The sequence below is a fragment of the Chlorocebus sabaeus genome, chromosome 11, assembly GCF_047675955.1.
Source record: "Chlorocebus sabaeus isolate Y175 chromosome 11, mChlSab1.0.hap1, whole genome shotgun sequence".
Taxonomy (NCBI): domain Eukaryota; kingdom Metazoa; phylum Chordata; class Mammalia; order Primates; family Cercopithecidae; genus Chlorocebus; species Chlorocebus sabaeus.
The window spans coordinates 12,529,795-12,551,701 of NC_132914.1; the positions used below are offsets into that span (position 1 = coordinate 12,529,795).

The window sequence follows — 21,907 nt, forward strand, 5'->3', positions numbered from 1 at the left end:
ATCTCTCATTTGGGGGGAGATTGAGAAGCGCTGTCTAATGGTGCCCTTGATACAACTAAATAGCAACTCTCTCAGTTCATTACTTGTTAGCCCCAGGCAGGGACAACGCAGATTGGCTAATTATAATAGCCAGACCATTAAAGGGAATAGCGTTAATGGAGGAGAAAGCAGCTAATAAAGAGCCGAACTTGACCACTTTGTTGTGCCCAGGATACAAGCTGCTGTTAATTTAAATACCTGTTCCTTCTGCTGTTAGAACTAGGAAGAAAGGATTTAGTGACCCTCTTTCAAAGGGTGGATCACAAGCTTAGAGGCATTGCTGGATAAATTCAACAGCAAGACTTTATTTCTTCCCCAGAGGTGACACCTGATGGTTCTGTATAAATAAAGTCACACCACCTTTCTTAGGCTGAAGTGATGCTGCTGACCTGCTCTCAGTAGGACCTGCACTTTTATGGCTTTTCCAGGAGTGGTGATGTGTGTTGCTGAGCTCATCCAATCTTTGCTTTGAACAAAGGCAATCCTCTATATCATGGAAGGGATTAGAGGTATAGCCTGGGGCTGCAGAATGGTGTGATTTAAATTTTCCCATGCAGGTTCAAAGCTTGTAACTTTGCCTGCGTGTACATCCACACTGGGTTCCAGCCACACGAACTGGGCCACCTTCATAGACCTCCCTGGTAACCACAGCCTGACATGACAAGGAATTACAGCTTTAGTGTCTGCTTACTATCCATGTTAGAAATATCTAAGGAAATTCAGGAAAAAAAAAAATATTCATGGCACCTCAAGAGTGGGAAGTATCTTAATTAAAATGTTTTAAAATGGGAACAATAAAGAAATCGATTTGAGTTTTTTTGCTTTGGTGCTTGTCTTTAAAGAAATTGCACCTAGTTCTAGAAACTAGTGCTTTTTCTAATTATATTCAGTAGAACCCTAGGATCCTGTGAGGGGACATAAGGAACTAATTGATAAAGAAGGGGACTATGGTGTCCATGTTTTATTTGGAGTCATTCTACCCACACTGTCATTTATAAGCTCTGACTTACCAGGGGTGGTAAGATTGTAGGGAACCTCTTGCAGTTATAAGGAACCTTTAAGTTCTCCTACTCCAGCTCCTTCACAGTGCAAGAACCTGTTTTAGAGTCACTTTTCAGCCTCAGCGTTAAGTCAGCTTTAGGAGAACAGTAAATCGCCCACATATCTGGAGACTTCAGCTGTTTAAAAGGCCTTCCTTCTAGTGCATGGGTATCTGTTGCTGGTTCTGCCCTCTGCTAATACAAGCAAGCCTTGAGTCTCTCTTAGACTTGTCCTTCCTATATTTGAAGACCTCTCTGAGGAGATTTTAAATCTTTTTTCCCTGCACAGGCCACATGTATCCTTAATGCCTTCATCCATTCCCCTCTTGGGAATGTGCATCTTTGGCCATTGGAGAGGTCTTGCTTGGACTGCGGCCACTGTGATTTCTGGGGGCAGACTCAGCTCCTTCTTGGCATAGAGATCTGCCCACTATAGGCACCAAATAGATGTTGGCAGGCTTCTTTCCTCCTTACTGCTTCTATTTATCTCACCTGTACTTTTAGATTTGCTGCTCTTGGATAAGTGGATAAGAATAAGGGAAATGTCTTTTGTTGTTGTTAAGGACAGTGTTAGGATAGAAAGTAATATGTTTTTACTCAGAAATGCCCAATAAGATTTCTAGTCCAGGCCAAGGTATCGTTTGCATAAGCAACCTGGAAATGCCCTCCTGGTACCACTGATTGTTTCCCATGGTTAATGTAGAGCCCTGGATAAATTTGAATGGCTACTTCTGTTCAGAGATCATGCCACGAGAACCTTTCTTATACATCAGAGAGAGTCCCCTTCCTTCAGCTGAATGCGTTTACCCCTCAGTCTGTGCTGCCCATAGGATAAGCAACATGCATAAGAAGGTAGGTGCCTTGGCTTAGGTGGCTCTGTTGAGTCGCCCTCAAGAATCCTGCTGGAATTCTGTGAGGAGTGAGGATGCAGAGCAATGAAATATTCCAAGGCTGCTATGATTTTTACAAGCTTGAACCTGTCTCTTGGAATTCCCCATTGTGAAGTCATTATTGACTGGTTGGCATTACGAAGCAGTTCAGAGAAGTAAAGTTAGATCAGTCTGCACCCAAATACCAGCCACACCATCTCCCGAGCTGGTGACTGGAACTGTGGTTTTCAAGTCCGTTTCCTCATTGTGGAATGGAGATAACGATGCCTTCCTTGCAGGGTCCTTGTGAGGCTGAAATAAAATAAAGGCTTCATAGGAACACATGCCATGTGCTCACTTAATGCCAGCTCTCTTTCCTGATTGTGGCAGTGACTGTATTTTCCAGCTAAAATTGTGACATGTGTTCTGAGAGGTGTAAGTATTTATATGTAACTACCCATATGTATTTATGGGTAAAGGGGCACAGAACTTTAAATATTGAGACCATCCTGGAAATTCTAGGACGTATGATTGCATAATTTGTAATGCCTGATACAGGCCTGGCCTCATAGTTGACAGCTGATGAATGCTGAAATATTTCTTTATCATAAGGAGGAAAAAAAAACTCAATGACCTTTTACAGCAATGTTTGATTGCAGGGCCTATTGCTAATGCTCTTTTTTTTTTTTTTTAATCTCACTATGCAAAGATAATACAGGTCTGGGTAAGAGGAAGACTTAAGATGCTTTGACTTAATCGTATCTGTTTGTCACAAGCGATATACTGCCGTCTGATTTTAGGATGTAACCATCCAGAAAGGCAGAAGAAAGGGACATTTTCAGTTCTAAACAGGAATCCAAATATCAACGTCCTGAACATCTACATAAACTAGAGAAAGGGCACTCCTTTAGATTGGTGAAGCGGGCTCCTTGGGAGATCCCCATATCAACATTGAGTTTGGTTTGTCCGGCGCGCCCTCTCCCCAAGGACTGAGTGGGCCATCTGGGTAACCTAGGGAGGAGATTTCAGATGCCAGCAGTATAGTTCCCACCCATCCTAATTTTCACAGGGTACGCTTATTTTTTTTTTCCTTGGATTCTGCAAGATCCTACAAGATTCTGATATGTATTCTGCAAGATGAATGTTGAGAGCCAAACACCATTTGGCTTGTAAAAATCTAATGACTCGGTATCCAGAGGGATGTTGCTTTCAGGGCAGGGAGACACTGGACACCAAGAAGAAAGCCAGCTTGGGCCCCTAAACCAACTTGGATGTCTAAACCATCTTCTGGTAACTCTCTGGATGAAAAGAAATCATGAACTTCACTTCTGTGATTTGGTAGATGTGGATTTTGGTACTTCAAAATTTGTATTTGAGTCTCTGTGGTGTTCTTTCTAGCCCAGATGCTAGGGTATGATGTTTCTTTCTGGGGAGATTCCAAAAATGTTACTCTCTGTGGCTGCGTGTACAATGTCTATTTAGAAAAGAAGACTGGCATTTGCATCTCTCTCAAATTCTTTAAGTTTATCTCACTGAATTTTGGAGTGGACAAAATATTGAATATCTTTTTTCAAGTGAAAAAATGTTGATTTTCGAGAGTATTACTTTAGGTTCTTGTGTATGTCTGTTTGTGCTTTCCTGATGGCAGAAACTCAGAAAACTCTAGAGCTCAAATTTCAGCGTATTCAATTTTTTGTTAATGTGTCTACAGCTTGTTAATAAAAGCTTACTTAATGAAAGTCAACATCACCACCACTTGAATCATTTTTGCAGCCAGAAGAGTGTACTTAAATAATTGTGTATTCAGACTTCACTTTAGTAAATTTCAATAAATAGCTTCCCATAGGAGAGGTTTCTTCTGTTGAATCTGTAGAAGTTGACGATGGTACAAGCATCAGCTTTCTCGGGCAGCTTTTCTAAACACCTGCAGGGTGGAAAAGAGATCCTTCTCTCAAAATATTGAATATTGCCGGCATGACGACTTTTGTCGCTGGTGCCTGCTGTTTTCCATCTTGTCTGGGTTGCAGGTTTCTTCACAGTGATGGGACACTGAAGTGCAATGGGATGAAAGCATGCCTGTGGCATTTTTACCCTAGCTGTGGGGAAATGACCACCATCCTGTGTCCATGACACTCTTCCTCCTCAGGACTTTTAACCTAGGCTTCAGAAGCCATCACTAGGTCCAGTCCTGGCATTTATAATGGGGATAGGGACCATTTCCAGGAAAAGTTTCTGTGTCAAGGACATCTCAGTTCTGCAGCAGAGGTATCTTTGAAATTACCTGCAAACCATCTTTTTGCAGGCGCAACCAACTTTATTTCTGTTTTTCTTAATTCCAAAAATGCTTTATTTCCAGAATGTTAATATTTAGTTAGCAGTAGGCTCTAGGTTTCCCAACCCCTCAGCCTTTTCGAAGGGTATAATAACAAATGCGTAAATGTGCTAGGGGATCCCTGTGATTTATGAAAGCTTTATATTGAATACTTTTGAAGAGGAAAGGCCTTTTGGTAATAATACTCTTTTTTTTTTTGACTCTTCTGTAATATGCAACCTGAGGGTGGGGGTGGGGGGACATGGAGAAATGCCATTCTCCTACCGAGCACAAACTGTATACGCCTGTTTTACAGGGAATTCACGGGCTCCTAAGCATTCAATTTAAAAATGAGCAGAATTAGATGGGTATCCTTCATTGGCCCTTCATGGCTAGGAGAGGAATGGGAGAGGGAACGTAACTCATTTTGGCTTCAGTCCTTACACTTTTAAGAGACAACCCTACTCCATACTCCATTTTTTTAAAAAAGCTTTCTGTAATGGTTAGTGAAATTTACATTTCAGCTCCTGCCTACAACAGTTTTCTGCCTTATTTTCTCTTCCCAGCCCTTTGTGCTGCCTTCTCGACAACCTGCTCGTAGGTATTACAATTGGCCTCAGAAATTGCAGTGCTTCCCTTTTGTTCAGCTGATTGGCTTGGTAGGTTGTATCTGCAAATTTGAAAGCAGCATGTTTTATTTTTTTACAGCATCTAAACAATAATGTAACCACATCACGGCGTTCTTAGTCACATCATTGACCTCCTCCAGCAGTTTATCCCCCTACAACACTTGAATACATTAATATCACTGTCTGTAGCATTTTAATTTAATTAGAGCTGTGGTTATAATCCTCTTGGGAAAATCGTTATCCCGCCCTCCACACACACACACACACACACACACACACACACACACACACACGCATGCACCCACTCCCCATAATGTTAAAAGAAAGCACCTCTGGTTTTCATCTGTCTGACAGTTTGCTTTAGAGGTGGGTGAGCTGTAAGCTGGGACTCTCACCACCACCCCCTCCTTTGTTGGGGTCGGACCAGAGAAGCAGTTGTGAGAGTGAAGAGGTTCCCTTTATTTGGGAAATTAGATGTTAGTGTCCTTAAGCTTCTCTGTCTAGATGTCTCCATCTGAGATAGTGGTATTTGCTTAATTTTTCCAATTGTTGACAGTCTGCTGATGTGCCAGGGTAGATGTTAAGTGCATGGTTATTGCAATAGAGTAAAAAATGAGGACTGCGAGAGTCACCCTAGAGATTCACAAAAAGAGAGACAAAAGGAGTCTTTGTAGTGTGGGATTCCCAAGAGTGTGTTCTGTTCTCCCGGGAACAGAGCCCCCTCACTATACAGCATCCTCTTGGGGTCCCCGAGTGCTCTGCAGCCACTGAGCCCAGAGTTACCTTAGGTGTGCCATGGCTGCTAGAAGAGTGCTTAGGGCCCTAGAAGCACATTTTGCATTTGTCCCGTCTTGGTCAAGGTAACCTCTCTTGTTGTTGACAAGTCTCTTCATCGAGCCTTTGACAAAGAGCTAATGGTGTGGAAAACTGTCCTCCAGCTGAGTAGAAACCATCATCAGGAATGTGAGGAGATCAGTGGGCCACAGTCTCTTCCTCTCTGGCCTTCCTTTTATAAGTTTTCATCATGAAGTAGCGGTTGTCTCCATCTAAAATTGTTTGGACGGGGTTTGCGGGGGACGGCGTCAGATCCCGGAACAGGTGCAGAAGTGTGGTGTTTCAGCGTAAGGTCAGGGAAACATGTAGAAGAGAAAGCACACCAAGGGGTTGCTTTTAAAGAGAGCACAGTGAAAGGAAGGTCCAAAGCCATGATAATTTAGTAAATCACAGTATATACTTTCAGGGTAATAGCTAGTCAGACTCTTTTGTCAGTTGGCTGGAGATGGAGTTCCCAAGAAATGAAGTCCAGTCAGCATGGAGGGCTGGGTTTCTCCCAGCTTGCCTTGGTGGAGTTGGGGGAGGCGGGGATGAGGTGGCCTCACGCTCATGGAGTAGCCAGAGTGTCTTGTGAGTTTCTCTTTGCTTCAAGGGAAACAAGAGTCATTGAATTTCGAAATGCTGTCTTGTTTTTTTCTTGCACTCGTGCAGCACCATTTGAAGACCCTTTGGCTGCCCGATGTTTTCTTCACCAAGTTTCACTTCTGCAAAAACCCTAACAAAACAGAAAGTTATTTCCGAGAATAAAGTTAACGGTAGATATCTAGACATATAGTGGGATTTTGGGGGGTGGTGTCAGACAAGAGTTGAAGAGTATGGAGAATTTGTTAAATTCGAAAAACAGACTTTGAAATGCTCAAAAGCCCACCTCACCTTTAAAAACCTCTGAACAGATTTTATGTTTCCTATATGTGTGGGTTATTACTATTTTTTTTCGCTTTGTTCATCCCAAACCACCCCAAACCAAACACCAAAAAAAGTATGACCCATCCTTTAGTTAAAGTTTCTCAAAATACGTGTGATGCTTGCTAAAGTTCGAGAAAAGTGCAGTTGAAAGTTTTGCCTCTGGGTGACTTTTTACAGGATATCTTAATTGACACAGAAATGAAATCTGGGATATATGTGCCTGCCCTTCATTAAGAAATTCACCAAGAAACTGCAGGATGTATATTTAAACAGAAATATTCCAACTGCCCTAGTTGCTTCTGATAGGTGCCTTAGGGAAGGTAGAGCAATTCCATTCGGAAATTATAACAATATGTATATATTCATTTAAAATCAGAACTTCCTACCGCAACCGCCAAACTTTCTAGGCTATGAGCAGAGAAGCTTTAATTTGGTTATAGGCTGAGGACTCCGCCACTTCCCTTTGCACATTTGATGAGATGTAAAATGTTAAAGAAGTATCTTTCCAAAACGTAAACACTGCCTTCCCTTTACTTTAATGTACGATTTTCTTTTGCTCCTGAGTTTTATTTTCATAACGGCATTTTACTCGTCTTTCCACCGTATTTTTGGATGTTGTGTGTTCCACTTTACATTGCCCAGTTAAACCACAGACACTCCTGAAGTTGTGTGTATGTATGGACTGCAAGTCAACCTAGTTGGTATGCTGATCTAAGATACAAATTGCACTGCTGTTCTGCTGAACCCAGTAGTCGGTTTCTTGCCATTATTTGCGGTATTTTAACTTAAAACTCACAGTAATCCTTCTCACCCCGTCTAGTTTGTTTTAATTGATCTAGCAAACACTGCTTGTTTGAATTCAAATGGAGAACCCACCGAAGCTGTCCCCTACCCTTTGATAGTTGATAAGGGGTCAAACAGTACTTCTTTTAAATTCAGATACTTCTTTGAATGAACTATGAAATACTTCAGAGGGAAAGGAAATACCGATTCTGAGACGGAGAATGAAGGAACAAGGAGATATTCATTACTGTTGCAGATAATTCCTTGCAATGAAGGAAACAATTAGACGTTGGATATTTTTGGTTGTGTTTGTTGTATAGTGAGATAGGTGGACAATAGAAAAATCTTCCTCATGGATTTAAATTCTAAATCTAGAACTTATCTTTGAAGCTGTCACTTTACTCGTTCAGCTCACTCTCTGTGGAATGAATCTAGAATCATACTTTGATTAGAAGCTGGGGATATTGCTACAGAAGAGAAAACGTGGCTTCGATATAGTGATGGCATTAATTATGCAACTTGGGCAAGTCATTTTTTAGAAAGTTCTCTTTAGGCCATTCTCTTGGACATATTTTTTTGTTCCCTTTTGTCCCTCCTTTTTACTTGTACAAACCACAGGGTGTACACCTATTGACCTGAGTCCAAAGTAAAAGCTGTTTTCAAAGATGGCAGAGTTTTGTTATATAGCCCAAATGCTAGGCATCTGAAAGACAACTGTATACAGTGTCTCTACAGAGAGAGTAAGCCGGATTGCTTGGGAAGCTGGTACTGCCCATGCCCCACCTCCCTTTTGCTCCCTGTCCCCAGATGGTCTCGCACCTCCATTCCAAGCTTTCATTGTCTCTCTCCCCCTCCCCTCTTCCTGCCCTTATTTTTAACAGCAGGAACGAATTTCATATACACCTCCAGAGAGCCCAGTGCCGAGTTACGCTTCCTCGACGCCACTTCATGTTCCAGTGCCTCGAGCGCTCAGGATGGAGGAAGACTCAATCCGCCTGCCTGCGCACCTGCGTGAGTGTTCGTGACCCGAGAGGGACAGACGATTGATGGCATGGGGCGGGGGTGGCAGGCAGTGGACTCCAGGCCAGAGAGTAGCAAGCTCCGAGGTGGTTTTCACAGGACTTCGCCACGCTGCTTTGGAATCTTTCACACCCCCTGCCCCCAGATACCTTTGAAAAGTTTGAGATTCCTGTTCCTTGTTTCTCAGTGTGTTCATTTCTTCCCTGACTATGACACGTTAAAAAAACAAGAAACCTGGAAGCATGCAGTATATGGCAGAGCCAACTAAATCTCCTAGTAGACAAGATGATTGTGTGTGTGCAAAGTTTATCTGTATTCTCAAATTCACGCTTACTCAACTTTAATATTTTCTTTGGTCCTAAATTTTGCTCAGTTTGTGAGTCAGACTCACTCCTGCTTTGTGTTTAAGCCGTGCGCTGTTCTTTCTTTCCAGGGCCCTCCTTCCCCTCCCTGTCTGTGCTGGCTACTTTTCTTCCCTTCATTTTCTAGGCCTGCGTAGTTCCTTTCTCTTACCTCCTTTCCTTCTCCTCCACTCTCTCTTGCTTCTCTTGTGCTTGCTTTGCCTCAGCAGCTGCAGTCTGTAGTGGTTCCACCTTTCTCTCCCAAACCATCTCTACCCCTTGGCCTACCACTTCCCCATCTCAGTCCTCAGCTGCAACTTGGCAGAGGTTTGGGGCCCACACACCTGTGCTGCTGATACTGGCCTCCAAAGCCGTTGACACCTGCTGTGTCCTTTTTGTCTGCCTTTCTCATACTACCGCCCAGCTCAGGTGATAAAACAGGATTGGGGCAGCTGGAGAGATGAATCACCTGATTCCCGCCCTCTTCACCGTATCCAAGAAAATGCCAGCTTCTCTGCCTTGAATGTTATCCTGAGGGCACAAGACTAGGTTATAGAGGACACTTGGGGTCACCGTGGCCCTTCCAGTGACTTCAGTAGTGGCACAGTCTTGCTCACCATCTCTCTCCAGCATAGAGATTCTCTTCCTGTTCCACCCTCCTCAGAAGGTTGCTTTCTGAATGCAGAGAACAATAGGAGACAGAGGATGCAGGTTCTTCCTTTCTCTCTCTGATAATTCAGGGAATTAGATGACCGTGATACTGGGGCTCCTGGGGGAACACTGCTGGCTTATGCCTTCTGCCCCACAGTGCAGATGGTTGCTGGGATGTTTGCAAGGAGTTGGGGGCATGAGAATCCTTTCCCTCCTGCATGTTGCTGCGTCCATCAGTATTTACGAAGTTGCTGCCTACTATGGTCAAGACATTCCTGCTTCATTTGGGCAGGGAAGTAAAGGACACAGCCCTACTCTACCATCTTTTCCTCTACTTTTAAGGAGGTTGGAACTGTAAAGGTGCCAGGATCATGGCTGGGAACATCAGTGTCCTTAGGAAACTGGAATGTTATGGCACCATGGGAGCAGACACAACTGGAAAAGAAATAGCAGCCAAGTGATAGGAAATTTTCCTCCAGAAGTCATCCTGTGACCGATATATTCACTTCAGAAATATTCGCCTCAGGATGGAACATCCTCATGCCACGCAGGCAGAACACTGCTGCTACCTAATTCATTCATTTATTCATCTCGCAAATAGTTATTGATTGCCTCTGCTGTGCCCGGCACTCTTCTGTGTCCTGGGGGTGCAGAAATGAACAAAGCAGAAAAAACTCCTCTGCTCTTGTGGAACTTAAATTCTAGCACAGAGAAAAAAAAAAGTGTCAAACACTCATCACAAACAGACTGAGATTTGTTTCATAACGTTTCATTTTTACATTTTGCAACATCCCCCAAGGAGGCCTTTGCTCCTGGTTCACTTCTGGATGCCTTGACATATGGAAGCTCCTTAACTACCTTCCATGAGATGTTATCCTGACAAAACAAACAAGCAAGCAAACAAACACACTGAACTGGAGGTCAGGAGATCTTAACTTTTACCTAGTTCTGCTGTTCGACTGTGGGTAATTTAACTCAGTTCTCCTAGCATACAATACTGTGTGGACAGGAAAATGTTTCACAGCCTTCCTCACTTTCAAATATTATGATTCTCATCTGAGGCATCATTCTCCTTGCTTTGAATTGTTTCTTCCATACTAACACTTGCATTTTTTCTGGAGTAGACAGTTTCCTTATTGAGCCGTGTCTGTGCTGCTTACCAGCATTTTGGTGGCGCCTTCTATGTGCCAAGCGCATAACCGTAATAACTAGTATTTATCACGGGATTACCCTGTAGCAGACACTATGTGAAGTCCTTTACAGGAATTCTTTTAATTCATTCTCACAATACCTGTAAGGTAGGTCTTCTTTCTATCTGCATGTCACACATAAGGGCTTAGACAATTTAAGTAATTTTTCAAGGTCAATCATAGAACCAGTAAGAGAATAGAGTCAAGACTCAAACTCAGTTCTGGCTGACTCCAGAGCCCAGGATCTTATATCCACTATACCACCATAAAGTATGTGTTTAGTAAATATTTTTTGGATAGATGGATGGATGAATTCAGGGTTGACACTTAGCCAGTGTTCACTGATGTGGCCGTAGCATTGGTTTATGGCTGGAATCTATTCTAATTGCCGTCCTGTCTGTTCTATCTGTTTGTTGAATGGTTTGCATATCATCCTTCAAAGCATGGATGGATCCCCACGTAGACAGCTATAAAATACAGAACTGTGACACATTCCTGGAAACCTTGCCATTTCATCAGTAGTTAGACTGTGGATTCAGGTGATGGTAAAGATTTTGCCTGAATGCCTACTTTATGGCAGTCTAACTTTATATACCTCTCCTTGGTCATCTGCATGAGACCTATTGTTGACACCATTGGTTCTGATGTCTGTACTGAATCCTCTGGAAGTGGAGCTTCCCAGGCTCTTGCTGTTTGTCCTCGGCTGGGACTTTCCGAATGGGGCTGAGCTTCTGTCCTCCCGCTCCTGTTCTAGGATTCCGCTGCTTGTCATCCTGTTTGAGAGGAGCATATAGCCCCTACGATGACTGAAGCTGTGCCACACACTTGAAGATGCATCCCAGCTGAGTTTCCAAACCTAAAAGAAAATAAATATTCTAACCAGGGAATTGGGTTATTGCTGTTTTAATCTGGGATTCCAGACAATTCCCAGTGGAATGCTCATGGAAAGTACGGGGAAGAATCTCAAAGCCAAGACAACAGCGGGACATTTATGGTATTGCTAAGTCGGAGGCACTTTTAGCTGCTTGTTTTAAAGAGACACTCATCAGATTGGTATGCCTCGAAGTGGGTTCTTTTCACCATTTTCCATTGATTACCAGATAAATCCTCTCCCTTAATCCTTCCTTTCTCTTCTTTCATTCTTAAATCAACACATATTCTTGGGAGTTGGGGTTAAGGGAAGAAGAGATCATAATATCTAAGGTTTTCATACAGAGAGTTTCTCACCATTTTATTCTGCAAAGACAGAGCTAGACCCAAACTGAAGACACAGCATGACAAATTAGCAAGTTATTGAGAAGTAGAGAGTGATGCCTTTCCTTTTATTTGCCAGTGATAACAGCAAAGTGATAAATGGAGTAAAGTGTTAAGTGCTGATTAGGGAGGACTTGAAAAGGACTGGCAAAGCAGCCTGGGTAGAGTGCAAGAGGAGAGCCCAGGGAAGAAAGGCCAGACCTGTGCCATCCTGCTCTGACTCACTGCCCAGATTACCAGGACAGTGCCCTTCAGCCGTCCTACAGCAGGACTCCCCTGCTCACCGGGAGAGCAAACATAAGTATGTTTGTTGAGAGGATAGAAAGGGCATCATTTTTGCTCTTCTTCCTCTTCTTCCATAAAGGATACTGAATTTTTTTTGAAGCTTGAGAGTAGAAGAGCCGAAGTACAATTACAGTAGACAGGTGGGAAAAAAAACCAAGTTCCATTCTTTAAAGGAACATAAGCCTTTCATCGTAGCTTGAAAACACTTGAAAGACCAAGGACCCCCAAGGGTGCCCAGGCAAGATCACTCTTGACTCTGGCCAGAGAAGGGCCGTTACTGGGAGCGAAGGATACCTTTGCCCAGTTCGCACCAGGGAACTTGTAGTCTTGCAAGGGAGGGACGTTTTCTGATTTGTCTACCCAAAGGCCGTCCTTTTTCTAAACTCATGGGGGAGTGACTGCTGAAGGGGGCAGTTAAAGCACCTCACGAGGTTCTGCCAGCCTGCTGATTGGCAGAGGCTTACCTTATGAAACACTGGGCCTCAGACAGTGATGCTCAGGCCCAGCCTTATGATAATAATGTAAGTATAGTTCAGATTGATGGGGCAGAATTTAAATAATTAAATGTCTTTATTTTACATTTCTGTTAAACATGATCATTTCACATTTAGTTGACATTGTGCCATTTGCCCGCAGACTTTGCATTTTGCAGTGTCCATTTGGCCTTCTAAAATCCCTGTCAATGATATTTAAAAATCGGAACCTAGGACTCATTCATCATGTTTAATAGGGTTAGGGTTTATGATGTTGCGGGTTAATAAATAGCCATAATAGCCACTTGGCGTTTTCTGGAGTCAGAGCACCAGAAATAGTCCCTTGGCTCTCTTTCTTTTCCTTGTGAATCTTTCAAAATTCTTACATTACTACTCCTGCTTGTGTGTGTTTAATAATTTAATTTAATGCCTTCCTTTGGAAACGTTACCTCGCTGCTCACCCACTCGGCTGTTTTGCCTTCTCAGCAGAGTAACTGAGTTTAAGACAGCCACGTGACAGGCAAAGCTATATTAGAACCAGCATAGTGAGAAGGGATGCAGTGCCTCTTTTCTAATTGGGTAGAGCAACAATTTTATATGCTTTCACATTATGTTTGTTCCCAAAAAAAAAAGGCAAAATTGGGAGCTGAACATGATCATCGTTATTATTTTATATTTTTATACATAACAAGATGCGCTCATACTTATTGTCTCATTTAATTGTACAACAGTCCGTGAAGTAGGTGCTCTTCATTCTGTTTGACGAGCTGACCGTGGCTCCGATAGGTCAACTGGATTGTCCAGGTGCACACAGCATGTGAAAGGCTGAATGTGATTTCTACTTCTTGAAACCACCTTTCAGCTTTTTTTTAGGAGAAAACATAATGTCAGAATTTCGTGGACTTGAAAGTAGAGGCACCGCTGACCACTGAAGTCTGGGCGGCCACAGGTACAGGGACTGGGAGACTGGGACAGGTGCGGTTCTAGTGATGCCACCTGATCGTGAAGTCGTGCTGAATCCGCAGCAGACTGGCTTCTCCCTCTCAACAGGATGAGGGAGAGGCATCAGGATAACAGCCTGTCCCTGTGGATAGTTTATGCTGGTTTTGTTCACCAGTCCTGCTGCCTCCCGCTGTTTGTTCTCTTGTGAGCTCAGGTTAGAGTTGAATTTCTCCCTGCAACCAGAATGCCAGAGCTGGTCCTGTAGGCCCTGATGGGCCAGCTCCGAGAGTGGGTTCAATCCAGTACCCAATTCCCCAGCATTTTGCTAGGGGTGCCCTTCTAGGAGGGCGGTCCCGCTGCTTTTGGAAGTCTCCAAATAAAAAACCATGGTAATAGACAGGGCTTGGGTCCAGATAGATGTGAATGGACTTGAATTTCAGGGTCGACTCTTTCTATTAGAGATGATTTAACCTATCTAAGACTCAAGTTTCTAATAACACCTACTAATGAGGGTTTCTTAGAAATACCAGATCTCATTTATGTATAGCACCTGGCACAGTGCCCGGCCTGCAGTGGCCAGGTAGCTCACCAAAGCTCCATTTCCATTTCCGGTGACAGTGACTAGCCTGTTGAGGACGTGGCTTCCCCATGCAGGAGCCAAGGGAAGCAGCTTGCATGTCGTTGTCTGTGTGTTTCATTAAAAGAAAGGACCTGGGGTTCTGTCTGTGGTATTCAGACTAATTTTCCTAAGTCAGATGGAAATAAGCTTTGCTTTCAAACAATCCCCCGTGATTTCCAGGGGCTCAGTTTTGCTCCAGGGCACTCCATCCCAGGACCTTTTCCTACCCACACATCTCTCCCTCAGTCTGGAACTTTCTTCCCGGTCTCGCCTGAATCTGCGAGTCTCCTTCTTCAGCCTTCCCCACTCTTCTAATACCTATCAAGTCCTCCCCTGTCCTTTGCTATCACATCAGCGTTCCAAAAATGGCCTCTCCTCACAGCTGCCCGTGACGTGCAGTGATATCACCAGCAGAGTTGAGACAAGGACAAGGAGAAGAGATTTAATTCTCTGTCAGTGTCTTACAAAGCAGTAATGACTTCTAACAAAGCCAACCAGCCACTAGCATTTTATACTTTGTTCCCCCTTAAGCCTTCTTTTGGGTGCCTTCACTTTTTACATTCAAATGCTTGAAGGCTTTCTACTTTCCCCACGGCACATGTGGCTATACTAGGGCCCTGGTTAGCTGCTTCAAACAGCTTGAAGAGCAAAAACAGCCCGCAGCAGAACAGCCAGGATGCTTTGGAAGGGAAATTTCCTTTTTGGGTTTGCTGTCTGAAAGAATTTCCGATGCAGGCAGACGTTAATTCCTAGCTCCATGCTTCCTGATAAGGAAGCAGCTTCAATAAATGCAGCTATTTATAGATGTCTTTTTTTTTTTTAAGAAAAAAAAATATATAACCAGAGGTTTACTGACCTTTTCTTTCACTTCACATTTCATGCAGTGAGCTCTGTGTACATTTAAGGCAGTTCCTCCAGCGTCAGCTCTGACAAAGTGGCCCTGGTTTCGCTGTGGGGGATGGGGAGGGGAGGATGAAGATGGCACGGACCCTCATTAGTGTCACGGGCTCTCCCTTTTCCTCGGAGTTCTGAAGTAGATGTTTGGAAACTGTTGACCATGGGTTGTCCCTACCTGATGCTCTGCGTTATTTATGTGAGCCCAGAGATGCTCAGCTCTATTCTAGACTCAACACTGAAAGGTTATAGCAGACTAAGAGAGCCCTTTGAAAAATAAAAGACGACGAGAACCAGTCCGTTTTATGAGACTTGAACAACAACAGGAAATCAGAAACTTTATTTCCATTTCTTCTTTTTTTCTGTCTATTGCTTCCTCTTGGATTTTCCCAACCCTCAATACCTCTGTGGTCTTTCTCTTGTCTTGATGGGTTTCCATGGATTGAGGAGTTCCTGTCCTTGAGCTCCACTCCACGGTCACCCTTACATGTATCTACCTAATACTTTCTGGCAGGTATGATGAAGGTTCAGTGTGATGTTGGCTTGAACTGTGCTTCTCTAAGTTACTTCTCACCTCTTCTTATTATCAGAAAGCATTGGTTGAGCTGAGTATATACAAATTCAGTAGTTTCCATTCTCAAATAACTGATATTTTCTCCCATTTTGCTTCATGCCTGAGTTACACCGCATCAGTAATTCAGACTTTTGGTGTTTCTGGCAGGATGACCTTGATAGCTTCATCAGAGGTGAACGTTAGCAGGGACCTTTAGATGTTGCTACTTTTGCTGTTGCCGTGGGTGGATTCTGATTCTCAGTTGCCTGTACCATGTGTGAGTGTTTTGTGGTTCATTTTTCTGATCTCTTCTGAAGGAGAGGTAGAGCAGGACTTGAGAGAGTTAAACTGGCCCTGGCTCTGGCCACATGCTGACTGTAAATCCCCAAGTATAATTAGTCACGCTGCCCCAGAATTTACTGCCTCCATCTTGGGTGGGTGGACAAAACTCCATTCTTTCAACATTGGTCTCCATTTCTGCTTCCAGCAGATCATGGATACCAGTAGCTCTCAAATGGGCCTGTCAGATTCCAGTCGTAGAAATGCAGACTGTGGGTACAGATAATGGATAAAGAGCTGTAGATGTGGGGTGGATGAGGATTGGATACCTAGAAGGGAAGGTGGACTGCACAGGGCTGGGCAGGGAATACCCTATTTTACCAGGTCAGCTGAGGCTAAATTCTCAACTTTTGGGGTGGGGGTACTCACCGAAATGGTTCACTGAGGAGGGGGTGAAGGTTTGTAAGGGAGGATATAACAATTCTTTTTTAAAAGCACCTAGAACAAGTGTTAGGGTGTTGAATAGCACCATCTTAAAAATTATAGGGGTATCCAGCAATTTATGGAGCTCTGCTTGAGAAGTATCATTGTTAGGATTTTATTACCCATTTGTTTTCCAGAAATAGCTCATCTTTGCAAATGAGCTTTTAGTTTTTTGGTCATTGCACCCTACCTGCTAGCTCACAGGAGCCTGTGTTTCTCCTTAGGAGCCACTCTGAGGTCAACTGTGTTTAAGATCATAAAGCCACTGTAGAGAATCTCTATGGCATTGTTGTGTGGAATAAGAAATAATGATCACTACTACTATTATATATGTATATATATAAATGCATATATGTGTGTGTGTATATATATATAAAAGTATATATGTATGTATATGTATATGCTTCATATATGTTATCCTGAATAATAACAAACACTGCACAGTAGATACTATACCTGAGGCTCTGTAGTGGTAAACCACTTGCCCGAGGTCACACAAAGGGAAAGTGGAGGAGCCCCAATTTGAATCCACATCTAATTCTAAAACCCAGACTTTTCTTTTCCACTTCACCCTATTACTCTTTAAAAAGTCTGAGGAGCAGATGAAAGTTGTTTCATTCTGTCTGTTGGTTCGAAGGAGAATATCCAAGCTAGCCGGCTGACTTTTTTTTTTCAATTTTTAAGCATAATACAAATTACTGACAAGAGGGCCCAGATGGATAAAATCAGAGCTATAAACCAAATTATCTTTTGAACTTGAAGGAAGATAAATTTCCGTATCCAATCCGGTATGCACACTGTTATATGCCAGATATTCTCAGGTGTGTGTATAAATTCTGGAGTGTTAGAAACAAAATTAAATGAAGTAAAAAGAGGTTTCTTGGCCGGGCACGGTGGTTCACGCCTGTAATCCCAGCACTTTGGGAGGCCGAGGTGGGCAGATCATGAGGTCAGATCAAGACCATCCTGGCTAACATGGTGAAACCCCGTCTCTACTAAAAATACAAAAAATTAGCCGGGTGTGGTGGCGGGCGCCTGTAGTCCCAGCTACTCGGGAGGCTGAGGCAGGAGAACGGCATGAGCCCAGGAGGCAGAGCTTGCAGTGAGCCGAGATCGCACCACTGCACTCCAGCCTGGGCGACAGAGCGAGACTCTGTCTCAAATAAATAAATAAATAAATATAACTAAATAAATATTAGAGGTTCTTTGTCTATTATTTTCCATCTTTTTAAAAGAGATGATCTACCTCACAGATGGTTATTAAACAGTAAGAAAGGTGCTGTGATTAAATGAAGATTGTATTACTGAGTTTACACCTTAAAACACTGAACTTCCTGATAATTTGTGTTAAGCCAACACACTTCAGAAAAATTGCCTGACATTTGGTGCCTTAGTTTACCCACATGGCATGTGTGCCAGAACACTCTACAATGGGGTAAGAGGGCAGAGAACATGCTCTTGTGGGGGTCAGTTTCCTGAGCTCTGGTTCTACGTGGCTGATTGCTTGGGTCATCTCAGCAGTTCATTCCGTCTCCCAGGACTGTGGTTTCCACATCTGCACAGTGAAACGGCCTAGGCATATGATTCCTAAGTTCTCCCCAACTCAGTCATCACATTGTTCTCTAATTCCAGAAGAGAAACACAAAGGGTATCAGTAGTGGAATATTATCTGTAAATGCCCAGATTTCATGATCATTCACTTGATTTCCAGGGCTCAACATCACATTTTAGTGCAGATGGTGGTACTTTCATGACACAGGAAATTGTCCTCCATTTTAGCTGTGATTGTTTTGTGAGGAAGCCCTTCCACAAGGAAATAGGGAAATCCAACACCCAACTCTGTTGAGCATTTCCCTACGGTTGCTGTGATTGAAATCGGATTAATGCTTTTGTGGGATGAGAACTGGTGCTAGCTCCTAGGCCTCGCAGGGCTTCTAAAGACTGTCCCCGCCACTCTTGCCTTATGCTGGTTCCCAGGATCTTACAGCCAGAGCGCAGACCTGCTCCCCTGTTCTCGTAGACCCCTTTCTAGTCTGAGAACTGTCTGTGGCTTGGCCCTTTGCCCCATGCACCACGCACAGGTGTGGCTTCTGAGAACTAGCTACTTGACCCCAATTGTGCGATTAGTGGGAATCCCCTCCGCAACTCAAGGCGTGCTTGCCTTTCCTGTAACCTGTAAAAAGTTTCGGTCTACGTTTCTCTCCCTCTGGAGATGGTATCCACTGGGGTTTAGGCTTTACAGAGCCAGCTGATCTGTGTGGAGAGGCCACAGTATCCTCCCTTAGCCGGCTCCGTAGCACATGCACAATTAATACTGCATTAATTAATTATGGGAGAAAAAAAGCACAGTTGGCAAGGGAATGAAGGCTTTCAGCTTCTAAAGTGAAGGCTTTGATGCTGAGCTTGAAAGTACATTTCCATCCGCCTCAGCCAGCAGAGAGAATCTGTGACACTTATACCATCCCCTGGGCATGAAAACTCACACCCAAGGAAACTATTTCTAAATAGAGGCCCTCAACTAGTTGCTGGAATCATCTACTCATTGCCATGGGCTGTGAAAAGGGGGTGTAAGATTAGGGAGAAAAGACTTGCCCAAAGCAGCAGTGATTCGTGACCAAAGCTGATGAGGGGTTTTATTTTTTCTCCTTAAGTAGCTCTTAAGTCATCAACATCAGGAACTCTTTGTAGAGAAACAAATATGAGTAAGTGATTTGGTGCCAGCCCCCTTGAGGACATAAAATGACTCTTTCTCCTTCCTCCTCCTCCTCGCATGCCTTGCTTCAGGAAGGAACCCTAAGGTGGTGCCGGTTTTCCAAACCTGTTGTTTGGATGGATTGGAAGGTTCATCTCTCTTAGGCATCAAAGTAGGGGAGAAAACGCTTTCCTTTTTCATGCTGATTCCTTCACGCCATTGTTCTTGAACTCCTCAGCTCCCACACTGACTCCTTTCACTTCTCCTATGAGATGGTAGTGAAGCCACCTCACAAAGTCCCCTCTCTGAACAGACACAGTTCTCGTTCCCCTATTTACAACTCGGTCAAGCATTTTTCGTGGGGCTCTTGCTGACCTTAAAATTTGGCCATGATTCAAATATTCACCCAGATATCTGGGGTTTTATTAAAGGTCTTTTAGGAACATAAAAGTAGAAATTCCCTGAGAGAGGTTTTCTTCACTTGAGACTCATGGGTTATAAAGAAACTACTCAAATGCCCTGACCAAGTGCCGAGAGGAGCTTCAGAGACCCACAAAAACCTAAAAAGAGAGAGAATTTGTTTTTGATCAAATAGATTTTGGACCTTGTGAAAGAAAATAAGCTTTTCTTTTGATTCTTAGAGAAAAATTTTACTTCAGATGAATCCAAGTGTGTGTGCACGCACGTGCTTTCATTGGGATCGTCTCACAGCTATTATTCCAGATATCTGCTTCACAAAGCTTCTGTGATATTTCCTACTACTGTGATGATTCGTATCCCCCCACCCCAAGTGATCGGGGGAAAGAACTTGAAATACAACTGGGTATTGTAGCATTGGCACTGTGCAGATGCTGTGCAGCTCTCTCATGTCTGGTACTTCTTTGTTTGCTAAAGGAGTATTGAGATTCAGAAAGTGGCTGCCTTCTAAACCTTTATTGTTCAGATAGCATTACTTTGGACCCAGGACAGAGGGCTTATAGTTGACTGTGAACCGGGTGAATGTTATACTTAAGCAGGGAATGTGGTCGCCCAGTTGCAATGATTTAGAGTGCTTTGAACATAAATATCTCCCACGATGAATGACCAGGGTGCCTGAAATTCCATTGTTGAGACATTCCTTTTGGATCAGGCATTATTTCCACATAGCTCCACTTTTAAAAGTAAATTGTATGGCAGCAGATAGTTATGGAGAGAGATAATTAATACCTCAAGTCCCTGATATCTTAATGAAAATTAGGTTATCAGATCTCTTGAATCTTTTGAAGTGGAAGGACCATGGCCAGCACAGAGGAGGTAGGGTTGGAAATAAACACTATAATTTTGCTTAGGGCTGGCCTTCTCTGTGGATAAGACAGACGGAAGACTAGATGGAAAATCCAGGCCTCCTGATTTAGACAAAACATTGTGAGACTGAAGCTCTGAGGCCAGGATGAGCAGTCTGCTACTTACTGTGCGTGGCCGTTGGTCTCGAGACATTGCCAGCATCAGTCTTGGCCAAACAAGGTCAGGTCTCCTCTAGTACACTGGCGATTTGAGAATGTGCAAGTCATCTGCATTTCTTTGACAGGAGGAGTGAATTTGGGAGTATAAATCTGAATCCTTAAGCCTTTCACCCATTCTCACTAAATGTCTTTACTCCGGGGATGATCGCGTTTGATCATAATGCCAAGATCTTGCAGATGTATAAAGGGCATGGTAATCCAAGTCTTGAGTTGAAGTAAGTGGTCAGGAAAATCGTGACCCTTGGGGAAGGAGCTACCAGAGCTGGGTGGCTTATGTGTGTGTGACAAGGAGGAGGTGTGCAGAATTTGGGGGGAAGATCCTTTGTAGTTCTTCATGTGGAATAATAACTTCCATTTATTGAGTGCTTATGGTAGGCGCTTTTCACATGTATTATATCATTTAACCCTCTAGACAGTCCTGTGAACTGGGTTTTATTATCCTCATCTTACTGACGAAAAGTCAAACTTCAAGAGGAAAAGAAACTTGGCCGGAGTCACAGAGGTGGTAGGTGGGAGACAGGGCCATCCAGTCTACACCTTGCCTTCCAATAGAAGCCAAAGCCCTATTGCCTAATCTCTTTGCTTTAAGAACATGAAAAATAGTGTTGAGTTCCCCTCTGAGATCCGACTGTGGTTAAAGCTTCACAAATTTTAGAAAAACAGAATAACTCACTAAAATAAAAATTTAAAGCTACCCCACAGAAAACATCTACCACAAGCCCAAACTTCAGGGTTTGTACATCCAGATTTTAGCGAGCTATATGACTCTCCCTAGTCCCTTGCTGTGTCTCCTGGTAAATACTATCCCTTTCAGAGCCCCGGCACATACATAGTGTCATAAGATCAGAACCCACCCCCTACCATTCCAGTGCAATCTCATTGCAGAGTGAAAATCCAGGGCCGTCTTAGATCTTCATCTATCCACGTCTCTCTTGGTCCCCACCGCTTGATATGCAGTCTCAAGTTCAGTGCCATTCCCTTTTTTTTGTGTATTAGGTCTCTGTATTGTTTCCTTTTCACAACTTTTTTTTTTTTAATGAAGTGATTTTAAATGGAAAATTAAAAACTTAACTGTGAATCTGGCAGTTTTCTGCTAATGCCTCTTTGCTAAGAAGCTTCATAAAATACTGTATCTTACTCACTTCAGCACAGCTGCTGTGGGCTCTCACCACTTAGCCATTCACAATATGTCTGAGAGATTAATTTTTATTAGGCTGTGGTTTGAGATATCTCCCCCTTCCTTGTTTTACTTAAAATCCTCACTGGGAAAGTGTGCATGGGATTAAAAAACAAAAAACCAAAAAAACCCACCACCCTG

General features: G+C 43.3%; 1 protein-coding gene across 3 annotated transcripts in view; it reads left to right on the top strand.

The window, feature by feature from the left end:
- The window catches only part of ETV6 (ETS variant transcription factor 6), a 247,633-nt gene that overhangs the window by 95,801 nt on the left and 129,925 nt on the right, over positions 1 to 21,907 (top strand). The window contains exon 2 of one of the 3 annotated variants that reach the window (XM_007967682.3): positions 8,293 to 8,422. The exons of 1 other annotated variant lie outside the window; for it this stretch is intronic. In XM_007967682.3, coding sequence (XP_007965873.1) covers positions 8,293 to 8,422 — 130 coding nt within the window. The remainder of the gene's footprint in view (positions 1 to 8,292; positions 8,423 to 21,907) is intronic. One more of the 3 variants, XM_007967683.3, reaches the window with a different exon arrangement.